Source organism: Pteropus vampyrus, unplaced genomic scaffold (genome assembly GCF_000151845.1).
Source record: "Pteropus vampyrus isolate Shadow unplaced genomic scaffold, Pvam_2.0 Scaffold20, whole genome shotgun sequence".
Lineage (NCBI taxonomy): Eukaryota > Metazoa > Chordata > Mammalia > Chiroptera > Pteropodidae > Pteropus > Pteropus vampyrus.
This window is the reverse complement of record NW_011888801.1, coordinates 14,847,741-14,862,368: the sequence shown is the minus strand read 5'-3', so window position 1 is coordinate 14,862,368 and position 14,628 is coordinate 14,847,741. Positions and strand designations below refer to the sequence as shown.

The 14,628-nt window shown below is 43.4% G+C and overlaps 1 protein-coding gene across 1 annotated transcript in view; it reads right to left on the bottom strand.

Moving 5' to 3' along the window:
* Positions 1–4,329: 4,329 nt before the first annotated feature.
* CHAT (choline O-acetyltransferase) overlaps positions 4,330–14,628 on the bottom strand; it is a 46,179-nt gene continuing 35,880 nt past the window's right edge. The window contains exons 12-15 of the mRNA XM_011355411.1: positions 12,146–12,287; positions 11,948–12,010; positions 6,406–6,543; positions 4,330–4,654 (exon numbers count right to left, since the gene is read on the bottom strand). Of these exons, the coding sequence (XP_011353713.1) occupies positions 4,388–4,654; positions 6,406–6,543; positions 11,948–12,010; positions 12,146–12,287 (610 nt within the window). The 3' untranslated portion in view covers positions 4,330–4,387. The remainder of the gene's footprint in view (positions 4,655–6,405; positions 6,544–11,947; positions 12,011–12,145; positions 12,288–14,628) is intronic.

Here is a 14,628-nt window from a genome sequence, read left to right as displayed (position 1 = left end):
CTACAGTCTGTATCTGGTCTGATACACCTCAAGCTCCCACTCACTACTTTGTTTTGGGCATCCTTCTTTTTTTCTGGAATGTAAGGATTTCTTTCTCTCGAACTGGACTATATGTTTAAAACAATTTCTTCTTTCTGTTTATATGTTTTGTAGGTAGAGGCGGCCTGTCTGCGTCAGCTCAGCCTGCCATTTTTCTGTTCCTTTAATATAAGAAATTAGAGACCAAGGACAGAATCCTGAGGCCCAATAACAGATAAAGTACAGAAATAGGAAGTGAATTCTCACAGGGAGATGGAAGAAGTAGGGAGAAAAACTAAAAAAAACAAGGAGAGAGCTGGCTCTTTGGAAACAAGGGAGAACGGAGCTTTTAGAAATTTTCTCTTATGATATGTGAGGCCAGCCTTTCCTAGGGGTGACATATCATTCATTCTGCAAACTCGAGAGGCCTCTTTGGAGGGAAAACTCAGAGAAACAACAGCAGGAAGATCAGTTGAATTTACAAAGAGAATCTAATACACTGGTTCTCTCCACCCCTTGCCAAGGAGAACTCCTTAGGAGTAATTTGGAAACTTCTGGTTGCTCTTGTGAACCTAGGAGGGACTCTTCACTCATTTTTACCTGAACATATCAACATCCACCCCACAGGACCTTCAGAGACAACAAGGAGCGGGTGACATTATTTTTTTAAGTTGCTTATTCATACTCTTCTCTCTCTATTGTTTACATCTGGTTATTTTGGGGCCAACTGTGATATATATGATAAGAACAAGCCCACATTACTTAGATCCTGCACCTTCCTATCCCCACCATTCTTCCATGAACATTCTTAGCCATTACATTTTTGGATGACGACTTCTTTGCATTCCAATCACACAAATCATACACTTTGAGGTTCCTTTTAGGTTCTGATTAGAAAGTGTTTGGGCTTCCATTCAGAGGAATCTTAACCCTAGTTCTTTAGATTATTGTGGTTGTGGAGGGGCTCTTGCAGCTTGGAATATATTTTTTGGCCACACAGGCTGAGGGACCTATATACACAGATACTTATGAGCCTGCAATAAGAATGCTAGTTTTATGTTACTTCCTAAGTTTTCAAACAATGGCTGTCTTATGTCATCTTGCCACATCCCTGAAAGTGGGTAATAATGATATCAACATCCCCATTTTACCAATGAGGCATCTGAGGGTTAGAGAGGTAAAACGATGTTCTCAAAGTCCATGGTAAATTAAGATAGAGCTAGGTTCATAGGCCAGGCATTCCACGTCCAAACCTGGTGCTTTTCTTCCCACTCCATTCTGCCCATGCATGTTTGTGCAGGCCTAAGTGGAGAGACCCAGGTCTATGCCCAGTTTTCTGCCAATCTGATCACAAACTCCCTATGAAGCCTCTCTGCCCCTCATCCCCACCCCATGGTTCCTTCCTCCCCTTTCTCTCTTGGTCCTTGTATCTAAAGATATCTGTCACTGCTGCTGACAGACCTTAGGCAAAGGCAAACAAATTGTTGACCCAGCTCACAGAATTTACACCAAAATTTTTATAGCATTTCTAGGAGAGAAACAATGGCCAACACCATCTTTATTGGCATTACTTTTTATTGAATACAGACTTACAGTCTTTAAATAATTTGAATATAATGTTTTCAATGTCCAGTTCTTTAGTCATACATATATTTATTTAAAGCGCAAAACTATAACTTAGAATGGAAAGGCGATAAATACACATGTACATATTGCCATAAATCTAAAAATATTTTATAAAAATAGAACTCAAATAACTTTATGTATTTTGGCAACTTAGCAGTATTGTAAGGTGGCCACATACATTTTTATTATGTATCACTGTCCCAAAATGACTGCCTCCAGGTTTCATTTTCTATCTCTTTGGGGACACTTGGAACAGTCTCCTTTACCAGAGTCCCCACAGAGTTGCCCATGGCCATGGCTCAGTACTGCCTTTGCATAAAGACTCTGTGCACCCACCTGTGCTTGGAGGAGGAAGACCAGCTTCCAACCTCTTCCTCAGAGAGAGGAGGTGTCCCTCCTGCCAAATGTCCCCCATCCACACTTCTTGAAGCCCTCACAGTATATGGTTGATATCTGAATATAGAGTCACTTTTCTTTCCCTATACTCCGAGGGTGGCAGATGTGAGTTTGATTCTGTTAAATCAGTGTAAAAAGTTTGAAATAAAAATCACCCAAACAATGCCCACTGGGGTAAGTAACATCATCCTGGCAATGGGCACCAGTGCCCATCTGCTTGTGCAAGGCCCTTAATACACATTCCTCACAGCCTTGCAAGACTGGGACATTCTTGTCCCCCACTTGATCTTGTAGGGAATTCAGTCTCTGGGCACTAAGTCTCTTGGCCAAAGGTCAGCAGAGCTGCCTGATGCCAAAACCAGAGCTCTGCGCCTGCCCAAAAATCTATGGAGAGAAACCAGAAGAGAACTCAGATGTGCACTGTGATCATTGGGTGAGAACAGACAAGTGGCTTTGGGTCAACTTACAGCAGGTAGACAACAGTTCCCCCAGACATTGTCAGGGCTCTTAGGCTGCAACTTCCCAAGGGGAATAGGAAGGTAGATGTCTGAGGGCAGGAGGAAGAACCTACAGACCAATGACTTTGAAGGGCACTGCCAGAATCTCCTAGATCATCCAATAGAAATCTGCAATCTAGAAACCAGGGGCTCAAGGAATTAACTGGCTGCTTGGAGCTGCTTTTGTTTTCAGAGAGCTGAGCAAAGGTTAAAATGCCTTCCTCCATCTCTGCCCCCAGGTCAAAGTGCAGACAGCATGCACAGTAGCCGTAAAAAGGGACATGTGCAGGGTCCCTGGGTTAGAGTGGAATGCTTAAAATGTCACAGAGCATAGCAGGATGGGTGAGGGTGGGGAAGACTTTTTTAGGAAACCCCCTCAAGGAGCACAGTGGAACTGGAAGTGATGAGACCTGAACTCTGCACCTCCTCAGGACGGAGGCAGGCTTTGATTTTTTTGCAGTTTTGATTTTTCCGGTTGCTTTCCCACTCCTTTGTCCTTTTAGATTTCCCATGAAAATATACCCCAATAAGATCTCCACGATCACAGCCTCTCAGGACAATCTCAACTCTGACTTTGTGGACTGTCTGCCCCTCTATCAAGGCTGGCTCTGGACATGGCCATTCCCTCTTCCTGGCCCTGCTCTCTGCCAGCCGTCCCCTCAGCCCCTGAGGCCAGCGGAGAGCCTTGCCCTAGGCTCCTCCACATGGGTTTTAGTCAGAACCCTTGGACAATATCCTCCACAGAAAGAAGTACAGCTGTCCAAAGGTGTCCTGCTTGGGCCATTGAGATCATTTCCTGAAATTAAAGTCACAGAAGTTTTCCTTAAGAATAAACAAAACAAAACAACAACAACAGAAAACTCTCAAGGCAACCCATTCTCTTTTCTTCTAGAAGGCAGATCACCTGTCTGAACATGTTTCCTCTGAAGGGGAGTGGAAAGCAACCAGAAAAAACGCAAGTGGCAGGATCGTTGGAGAAGTGGGCTGGTTCTCCCTCCATTCCACTGCTTGCCCTGGGCTGTGTTTGTTCATCCTGTACTGCCTCAGAGGTCCCTGGGGAAGCAGAGAGCAGCAACTACTTCAGGGCAATGGCAGGAGAGTTTTTCTCCCTTCCAGAATAGCCAGACCAGATTTTCTGAACTCAATGGAAGGCTGCCCCTGGGAGGTGGAAGGAGAAACATGTTTGTGGTCCTAGGTCACTATATTTTAAATTAACTTGGTCTCTCTCTCTCTCTCTCCCTCTCTCTCTCTCTCTCTCTCTCTCTCTCTCTCTCTCTCTGTGTGTGTGTGTGTAGGGGAGGGGGTGCTTATAGGACTGTATGGCTTGGTGCAGGCCACTCTGAATGATCACACTGTTTTGAATCTGAAAACAAAGCCTCCCTACTCCTCTCAAAAATAAAAGAGGTAATGACTTGTAGTTAGCCTCTTCCCTCATGATTCATGTAGGTACATTACACTTAATAAAGTGACTCATTCTTTCATTGGGCAAAAACAAGACCTGGACGTGCTAGGTCCTGTTGGGGAAGCAAACACCACCACCGAGGCCATGGAGGGAAGTCAGTGTGCACTTACTTCCCCACCTCACCCTAGACCACCTCCAAGCCAGGCTGGTCTTATTTTCAGTACACAGGCCAGAGGGCACGGTGATCATTAATGATGATTCCCATGCATAATGAGGGACACTTTCCTTAGGACACTTAGCTTTGAGTGAAGCCTAAATGTGGTCTGTGTGTTGGGCACCGAGGACAGGGAGCTGCAGAAAGCTGAGGAGAGGGTTAGGAGCAGGGGGTTGGCAGAGTCTGGCAGCTGCAGAATGCTTGATTTGGGAAGGTGACACCTAGTGGCAGGAGTCAAGGTTGGTGGCCCTGGCTGGGCCTTGTTGCTTTTCCTTTTGACAGTGGCTCGCCCATGGGAGACTGTGGCAGACTGCAGAGGTCTCTCATTTCAGTGAGGCTTTCTTCCACAGCTTTCGCAAACTTGGTAGAAGAGGTCTCCTTGCAGCCATGGAAGCTGGAGATGCAGAAGAGGATGCTTTCAGGCTGGGGGTTGTAGCAGGCGCCGTACCCATCGGGCACCACAGGTCCATAACAGCAAAACATCTCCATGGTTGTGGGTACCTGGAGGAGAGGACATATTAGGAACTGCTTGTTCTGAAATGCAACCTGTGAGCCTGCTAGAATGAAGAGCATTCCAACAACCCCGGAGGCCTTGACAGAGTATTTGCTCCTCTGTTTTCCACCTGGGTGTTTGACTGAATTAACCAAATCAACCAATTGCTTCATCATGGATGGTCATGGCCAGAGTCATAAAAACAAACCCATCTAACTGCATGATATCAGAAGAAGAGGGGCCATAAACCACTCCCTGGTGTGAAATCTGCTCTACTGTGGAGTCAGAAGCTTTCAGATTCACCTGCTGCTGGGTCTCTGCTGAGTCTCTCTTTCACCTGGGGGCTGTTTGAGGCACCAAGGCAATCAGGGTAATTTACTAAATGGCACCCTGGTGACACCCAATGGTTCGATGGTTTCCCAGAGGGAGTAATTTATGAACTGGAGGAAATCTGGCCTGTCTCTTCTGTCTATTTCCCCCACATCCTTAATTACTGTCAGCATTGCCTGGCTGTTCTGATTTTCTCCACATAGCCTGGCTATGCACAATTACCCAGCACTGGGTGTTTCAAAATTGGCCATCAATTGGAGTTTTAGTTATGCACCTAATACGTTTTGAATTTAGAGTGCTGAGATTTTGTAATCCAGATCACAAATCAAGAAAAGGTGTTTTTGAAGGCATTCAAGCCATAAATGTTCATTTTTAGTTAAAAAAAAAAAGCCCAAACCATTGCACCCCAATTAATTTTATTAGCTGGTCTTAGGGGAAAATAGAATACATTCTTGGGCAGGTGTAGGGTGGGGTTTATTTTAAACCCACTGGTTTCTGGCACTGTGTACTTGGGCCTTCAGAAATGACACTGACTGTTTTAATGGGGCAGAACAAACCATTAGTCCTGCTAATAGAGTCACCTCATTGTCAGATAAATTTGCCGTGCAACAGCCAAAGGCCATAAAGCCATTCCAAAGCACTTTTTGCCCATGGATGGTTTCCTGAAGAATTTATGTTGTGTTCTGTCCTCCTTTGTTCATGTCTGTGAGCTCACTGCTGTAATGACAAAATCAAATTACTGAGGGGGCTTTTATCCTCAAACATAACTTTATCAGCTCCTTTTATTGCCCACATCTAGCTTTTCGCAATGAGATGGAGTTTCAGGAAATTGACGCATGGGTGGGTGGCAATACTTTGTCTTCTAAGCTGCTGCCTTTCCCTGATGGATTTCGTTCTGTCTTTGTGACAGTGGTCCTCCAACAGAATGAGCCTGTGGTGCAGTTTAGGAGACACTGGACTGGCAGCTAATTGCCTGCTATTGGTTGCGTGGCCCTTTACAATAATGGCTGTGACCTGCTTGGAGAGCCCTGTCCATGCCAGCTACTGAGCTGGGCTTTCTACCTACATCATCACATCTAGTTGAACTAGGACTTTGTCCTAGGCCAGTCAGGCTTCAGAGACTGTGGCCACCATGGTGGAACACCACCACCTCTCAGGTAACAGATCGAAAGGTAGTAGGGTACCAGAATGGGTGCTTTTCCATCCCGTCTACCTCTGCTAAGGTGGCATCTGTGATTACTCTCATTTAGAAGATGGAGAACCAGAGCTCTGACCATTTAGGTCATTTTGCTGAAGGTCACAGAGCTTATGAGAAGCAGATAAAGGACTTGCCTGACTCCAGACAGTAGACCGTATTCATTGAGCTCTTTTGAAAGCCCACTGGTTACACTAAGTGGTCTTTTGGGCAATGGCTACAATAGGGCTGTACCTGGCTGGTGGAGAGGACAAATCGATTGCTCATCAAGTATGTTTCATCCGTGAACATTTCAGGCAGCTCCTTGCACATGTTCCGGGCCAGCTCCCGCAGCCCTAGCAGGTGGTTGTCAATAGCCATCCCTGTTATGGCCTGGGCAGTAGGGGGCAAAGAAAAGGAAATGAGACGTAGGCTCCCACGTGCCTCCTCTCCATCTCTCTAGTCCATAATGCTAATGGTGACTCCAACGGCCATAGTTACCCAGTGCTTGCTGCAGAAAGCATGTGTGGGTGGCTGCCCAGGACTGACTACTTTACCACATGGCCTCTGCTTCTTGGGCCCTTGTGCATTTCTGTGTGCACAGGATGAGTCCAGATTGGGTTGTATTCTAACATGAAGAAGCCTGCATTTAAGGTTGGCGAATCTGAGTCTCTTCCCATGGTCACTGCTGATGTGCACTGTGTATAACCACTTGGTACTCTAAGTGGAAGGAGTGGGCTGGCTGGGCTATCCCCAGTACCTTCTCAGGAAGGAGAGGAGTCTGGGGAGAAGGAAAGGTGCTGGCCCAAGGACTGCTGAGCCCCATCCAAGCATGGCGAGAGGAGCCCCAGGCTGTCACTGGTCAGACTCATCATAACCAACACTTTATCCTCTAGCAGGTGCCCAAGGAATGAGGATAGATGGTATTAAGACCTGTTCCTGAATCTTGGCTGCTATTTCATAGGCCCAGAATGAATTCAACTCAACTGGATTCATTTTCTAAGAAATCATTTTGAGATAGAAACTAGACATCTTAGCAGAAGTTCAACTGATGTTTTCAAGGGGAAAGCTTGTTAAATGAAGAAAGGTTATTTTTCTTTTTATTACAAGGTATTTAAGCTTTTATCAAAGGCTAACATAATAGCTTGGGAGGGGCTCCAGAATCTCTATGTGGGAGGTGCTCAGGGTGGTGGTGTGGCTGGAAATGGGGCAATGGGCCAGGGTACTCACGCTACATCTTTTCCACTTGAGGCTGCATGTGTAGCATGCACACTGGTTTTGCTTGGATTATATGTTTACTTGGGGCAATTTGGGGGGCCGATGGAAACATGGGGGCCACCTTTGGCCTATAGTAATAAGTCAACATTAAGGTAATTGTGAGTAACATTTAGGGGTTTCATGGTTACATACGATGGCCACTTAGCCTTTAAAGCACTACATAGGAGGAAGCCTCTTATCACAGTGAACTTTGTTCAGGTTTACAAGGCACGTTTTGAGATTTGACAGCTGTTATCTTTCAGTTGGGAATGAATGCATAAAGATGACTCAGAGGCTCCAGTCTCTCCAAATGCACCTAATTATAGGCTGAAAAGACATGTTATACAACCACATCTCACTTTAGATGTGTCCCGTTAGGACAGCGTAAGAACTATGAGCCCACTTCTAATTTCTCTGGTTACTTCTGTCTAATTGCTGATTTGTGTAGATCTACAGAAGCAGCTGCTCTGTGCAGCAGCCAACCCATCCCTGTTTTCACCATCTCTGAACCCACTGTAGCAACTGGGATTGACTTAACAGATTGTTTGGATTAGAGCCTTGAGTAGTAATGAGTAATACAACTTATTCATTCATTCATTCATTCATTCATTCATTCAGAGAATTTTAATTGATGCCTACTATGGGCCTGAGGCTGCTGAACACTGACGTGACAACAGAGAATATAGCAGTCCTACACTTAGCTGTCATGAAGCCTTATGTGTGGTGGGAGGCAGATATAAAGTAACCATTCAAATAAACTTGTGATCATCAACCAAGGTAAGTGCTATGAAGGAAATCACAAAGTGCTGTGAGAATATGTGATATGAAGTCTGGACCACATTTGCTCCTTCACCAGAATTTCCTTTCTCCACTACCACTACCAAATATACTTGCCAAATGTCTGGAGAATTCCTTGCTCCTGCACGGCCTGCGAGGGAGTAGGTTTACCTAGAAAGCATCTTCGTAGCTCTCCTCTTCCCATCCTCTATCTCTTTTATTTAGTTGTTCCCATAAACTTAAAATAGTTAACACAAAATTACCCTATGGCAATGCTTTGGAGGATAATTTTCTAAATTTTTCTAAAAATTTTAAATTATTATCAAAGTTATGTATTTATATAGTTTAAAAACCCTTAAATCAAAGGCTTATGTCACCTTGCCAGCACTGAATCCCACTCCACAGAGGCAACCACTTGGAATGCTTTTGTCATTTACTTTCTTATTTCTAAACAACATGCTTAGACAGCCATTACTGCATTTTCCAGTTTTACCTGTAATCTTCTTATAGAAGATGAACTTTGGCTCTTTTATACCCCTGCTCCCCTAATACACTTCCACTCTCCCATTCTCCCAATAGAATTACATTTTAACCCTTTGTTGTTTGATCAACATTCAGTGTTTACATAATTATAATTATGTAAGTATTCACGGCTGGGTCAAATAGTGTATTATGATTAAAGTTCCTTTCTTATTCAATATTTTATTTTTCTTAGAACTGACGATTCTTAAATGATTGAATTGTGCTTTTTTCCACTTGCTGATCTTTCTATGTATTTATAACTCATGGATTCCTAAACTCTCAGCCAGAAGCATAAAACTTCCCTCAATGCATTAAAAATATATCCGATAATTTATCCATTTTACTCCTCTTTTCACTTCTTGCTCTTCTATGGACTAATTGCTCCCTAGGTCTGCTGAGCAGCTAACAACTTGGTCTCCCTTTACTATCATTTTTCTCTACCTCTTTTCTTGTATTTAATCTTCAGATTTTTGGATCCTATGATTTCTTTTTTGTTTGATTCTCTTACTTTAGTGGTCTACATCCTGCAAGAAAGAGAGCTTAATAAGTAAAAATTGTGAGACTTTATCTGTCTAAAAATGTCCTTATTTTATCTGCAAACTTGATAATAGTTTAGCTGGGTATGGAATATACATAAAAATAATTTTCTCCCAGAATTTGAAATCATTGCCTCACTATCTTCCACCTTCCAGTGATGCTGTTGAGTGAGAAGTCCAAATACATTTCTACCATATTTTCCCCCTGAGTTATTTTTATTTCTTGAAAAAATTTTTTAGAGTTTTATTTTCTTATTTATAGATATAATAACATCCTTCATTTTTCAGAGGATCTCAATTATAGTTTTTAAAAAAGTCCTGTTTCCTGCCTTGTTTTCATTCCTTTTAAATTTCTTTTAGATTATTTTAAAAATTAAAAAAAATCGTACTGACTTTAGTCTTTTATGTTAGCAGCTCTCCTCAATGTTTGATAAGTTATGACTATTTATTTGTATCTAAGAATAATATACCAAAAAGATATGTATGTGAGAATATGCTTGTCAGCTGGTGGACTTCGCTGTGATGTGAGCTGGCTGGGCTATTATATAGAAGATATAGAAGATGAACTTTGGCTCATCTTCTTTGTTGTTTGATCAACATTCAGTGTTTACATAATTATAATTATGTCAGTATTCACGGCTGGGTCAAATAGTGTATTATGGTCAGTATCTGTGACTCTGTTCTCTCTTGTCTTGGTCACTTTTACCACATAGAAATCCTCTAATGTCCTGCGTGGAGAAGAGATGGTAATAGAGGTGGTTTCCAGTGTACCTGGAGCTGAATGGCTGAGAGGTATAACATTGAATAAGCAAATTTTGATTAATCCCCCTATTTCGAGGACAGTGTCCACTCCCTCAGTTGTACCTGATGTCCCTATGTTTAGAGTCTTTTTTCTTCATCCTCTCCAGAAGAAAAGCTTCTAGTCTACTCTTGGGGAAGGAGAGAGTAGTAGCCTGGCTTAATGAGGTAGTAGAGAGGAAGTGGGAGTCTAACTATTTTTTATACAGATCATCAACCAATTATCTTTTTTTTCCCCACATGTACCCCTACTTTTGGTGGGTGCCCCCAGTGCCTGAGCCATTCTGAGGTTCTGCAGTGTAGTTCACTGGGCCTCCCTCACTGTTTGCTTGAGTTTCAGCTATCTCTGGTCTGCTAAGTTATTTGCTATCTGTTCTTTTTAGCACTAAAACTTTGCTGTCACCTTTTCCATTCTCTTTGCCATAGTGTATTTGTAGCTTAAAAAATCCCTTTGCCAATATTTTTGAGGATTTTAGGAGGAGTGACAGTAAACCCTTGTGGTTAATCCACCATGTTTAATCAGAAGTTTGTGTTTCCTCTTCAACCCCCTGCCCCTGCTCTACTTCAGTCCTTATACCAGCTAACTATTGATTAGCTGCCTCTTGGCAGACCACCCCATGGTCTAATCAGTCTTTATACATGGTCAACAGAGTAGCTTTATGACAAGAAATCCAACATCATGAGCTTTCCTGCTCCTCTGTTCTTTGCACACACTGAATTACTTGCTTTTCCTCCAATGTGTCATATGCTCTCAAGACTTTGTCTTTACACATGTTGTTCTCTTCTGGAGCCATCCTTCCCTTCTATGCCTGTTACAAGCACCTCTTCATCCTTCAAGTCTCATATTGAGCACCACTTCCCAAGCAGAGGAATGAGCTAGCACCTCCATGCTCTCTACTGGTTCCTGAGGGCTCCTTTCACATGGCATTGGATTTATCATTTAAGGGCCTCTCCTCCCAACTACACACAAACTCCCTAATGACAAGGCTTATGGACTTCATTTTTTATTTCCTAGCACCCAGAGCTTTATCTGGCATGAAACAGAAAACCAAAAAATAGCCTTTGATTACATGAGAATGAGCTTGATTTTTCCCGAACAGAACAAACACTTCACTCTTTAGATGAATTAAGAATCTATATTAGAGAATATACTGAATTAGAGGAAAGTCTATATTGGCTAGTTCTAAAACCCAGATATGTGTTGTATTTGCTTTTAAGTATACAGAGTGAAGTCTAGTTAACTCCGTTTGTAATTTGTATGATCCTTCAAAAACTGTATCAGAGTGGTTTACAATTAATATATTGATCACCACCCCTAGTAGTAGCTTATTCTCTGATGTTTGTGTGCTGGTTTTGCAGTGCTAGAAAATAAATTATTTTCCTAAACTAGGGAAACATTTTCCTTACAACATTTTGATGTCACTATTAATTTTCAGAAAAGATTTTTTATTCATGGGCAGTATAAATAGAAACATAGGAATAAGAATGCAGAACCAACCTTAGGTGGGAATAAATACTGCCTCGCCTGTGATTGTGCAAGGTGTACAAGTCACATGGCATTGGATTTATCATTTAAGGGCCAGGCTTAGGTACCATCCCATCATATTTCACTCCTCTTTTTGTATAAACTATAAATTGCTATATGTATTTGGTGCTATTATTATTGTTGTTGTTGTTTCAAAGACCATTCATTGTATTCTCATAAAATCCGTGTAGAAAGAAGGAGTGGTGTGCTACATAGGTTCTAAAGATAATAAAGAGGCTCCAAGAGGCAGAGTGGCCTTGCCAAGTCACTAGGCAGTAGGTGGCCCACCTCTCAACCAGTCTGTGCTGAGACCCTACTCTTGTAGGCCCAGCTCTGACACAGCCTATAGTCTATACAAGTGAGGCAGCACCTCATCACTCACCATGACTGTGTACTCAGTTTGGGCTTGGATGGCATCCTTCAGGAGCAGCAGCTTCTCCAAGTCCTGTAAACAGACCAGAGACACAGCCACAGAGCTTTAAGAGGCTGCTCAGTGATAAACAAGCCAAAAGAGCTGGTTGTTATGGAACTAAGCAGATGGGTGGTCTCCTTGAGACTCCTAAGACAGAGCAGGACTTACCGGCATGTCAGCCTTGTGGTCAGTGATGGCTTTCACAAAATTCAGTGCCTCTGGAGTGGCCGATCGAATATTGTCCACCCGTCCCTCTTGGAATCGGCGAATGGACGCACTCTCGTAGGTGGGCACGAGTCTCCTGTGGAGCCTGCACAAGATGAAGGATGAATGGCAAACGGTGATGCATTCTCAGGGACTCAGGAATGCTGAGAGAAAAATAGCTCCAGCAGGCTTTATTTTTACAGTTCTGACTTTAGTTGGCATAGTATTTCATTTTAATGTTAATAGAATTCTTGAGGAGATTTCCCAAAGACGAATGTCAGGACGTCTCTAATATGAAGAGCTATGTACGTTTCCATACATTGGTGATACTGCACAGATATAAAATAAAGAAATGACTGGTAGTTTAAAAAAAAATCCCAATCTGGTGGGAAACCTAGAATTTTCTGTGAGACCAATGAGTGATTAATAGCACAGAATGGAGTAATTGTGTAGTTAATCATTCACATCTTTGAGAAAATCTTATTTTATTTAAAGCGATTCATTTGTGACCTATGGATGAAGGTGGGGAGAGGCCTCAGTGATCATGGGTATAAACTGCTGCACAGGCCCACCTGTTCAGGGAAGTTGGGCTTCCAACAGACCCATGGGCACTATGGCTGAATCTCTCTTCCTTCAAGTCTGTGATGGAAACAGCAGCGGCCACACCACCACCAGCCAGGGAAAGTCTCTTCCTTGGGCACATGAACCAAGCAAGCACTTCTAGGCTTGCATACCTGACTGGCACACACCTTTTTCTACTAGTTAGTAAAGTCCTAGATGTTGGATTTGGGGGAAGGGCACAACACAGAACACAGAGAAGAGTAGTGACAGCCCAAAGTCACACAGCAAATAGTGGCTATGTCTTAGTGTCTTCAGGGCACATCTCTTCCACACTGGGTGAGCTCTAGGAGGGAGAAGGCCAAGTCTGATTCAGCATAGTGCTTGGCTCTGTATTGCTTGGTGAGCAAGTGAATAAACTTCCTGTACACTTACATCTCATTTTCCCAAGACACTGGCAAGGAGCTCATTTCCTCTATCTCTATGGCCCCTGGAGGCAAATGCAATGCCATGCACAAAAGTAGATGCCATCACTGGCTGGTTACTGATCAACCCCAATTTAGGCAGCTCCCAGGTTTTTACTGAATCCAGAAACATTTTTTTAAAAAATTGTTACAGTTTAGATTCTGAAGAACGTTCTCCATGGGAAGCAGATCATATTTCAGCTATTCAATGAGCCCAGGAGCCTCTGCCACATCCATTCCTGGCCATGTCCAGTGACAACAAAGATTGCATGGGGAGGAGGTGCTCTGTATAGGTTCCACCAGCTCCTCTTGGTTATAGATTTGAAGCTCTAAAGTGCTCATTGAAAAGTGTCCCCATTTATGGCTCCAGCAGGACCCCAACCTTATGGCCCATTTCAGACAGTTGCTATCTGAGTACCAGAATGGCACTGACTACAGTTCCAGATGCCAGGTCCCGCCATAGCTCAATGCTGGCGAGGTCTCTGTGTCCCGGTCCACATGTGGGGTGATGTCAGCTTTTCTCAAGGAGCCCTGAGAGGACAGATGCTCAGAATGGCTGCTCCTTTCCCTGTGAGTTATAGCCCTGCATGGGACACTGGGAACCAAGATGCTGTGTCCACATGGGTGCTGCCTGCTCTTTAGTGAGACTTCCTTGTCCAAGCTTTATCACAAAATCTTCTTGTGTTCCTCTGGATTTTGCAAATAGAAAGAAGGTCTGGTGGGGAAAGTACTGTTTACTAGCTGTGCCAGTTTATGAGCTATTGCTTCTGGAACTCTGGAGCCACCTGAAGCCAGCCCTATCTTGAGGAAGATCTACTTTGCATGTTAGTTTTAGCCTGCTATAAAAGGTGAGTGGGGCACCCTACCTGCATTCAACCCTTACTCTCTATACTTCACCTCTTCTCCAATACAGAACTATCACTCTAGAGGTTTTTCTAAACCACAGACCTGACTATGCCATCCCCAGCTAACACTCCTGTAGTGTCTACTTGTGTTTGACTCAGTACTTGATGCCTACTCTGTGCCAAGAGTGTGAGACACCCAGAGTGTCATGCTTGGGGGAGACAGTCTAGAAAACAAAATCAACAAATCAACGAAGAAGGCAGTTCACATGAATAATAATTACTATGAAAGAAAAAGAGAATGCAATGGTATGATAGAGAACTGGCATGGGGGCCTGAGGTGGCTCCTTCAAAGGGGTCAGGAAAAGCCTCTAAGGGCTGACACCTGAGTGGTGGGAAGGACCTGGCTGGTGAAGAGTGGTAGTGACAGGTAGGTAGGCAGAGGCACAGCAAGAGCAAATGTCTAGAGACAGGAGAGAGCTTGGGGGAGGACCCCAGAAGAGGCAAACTCACAGGGAGCCTTTCTAAGCCTGGACTTTGTTCTAAGCATACTGAGAAGCCATTGGGAGGATTCAAGGTGACA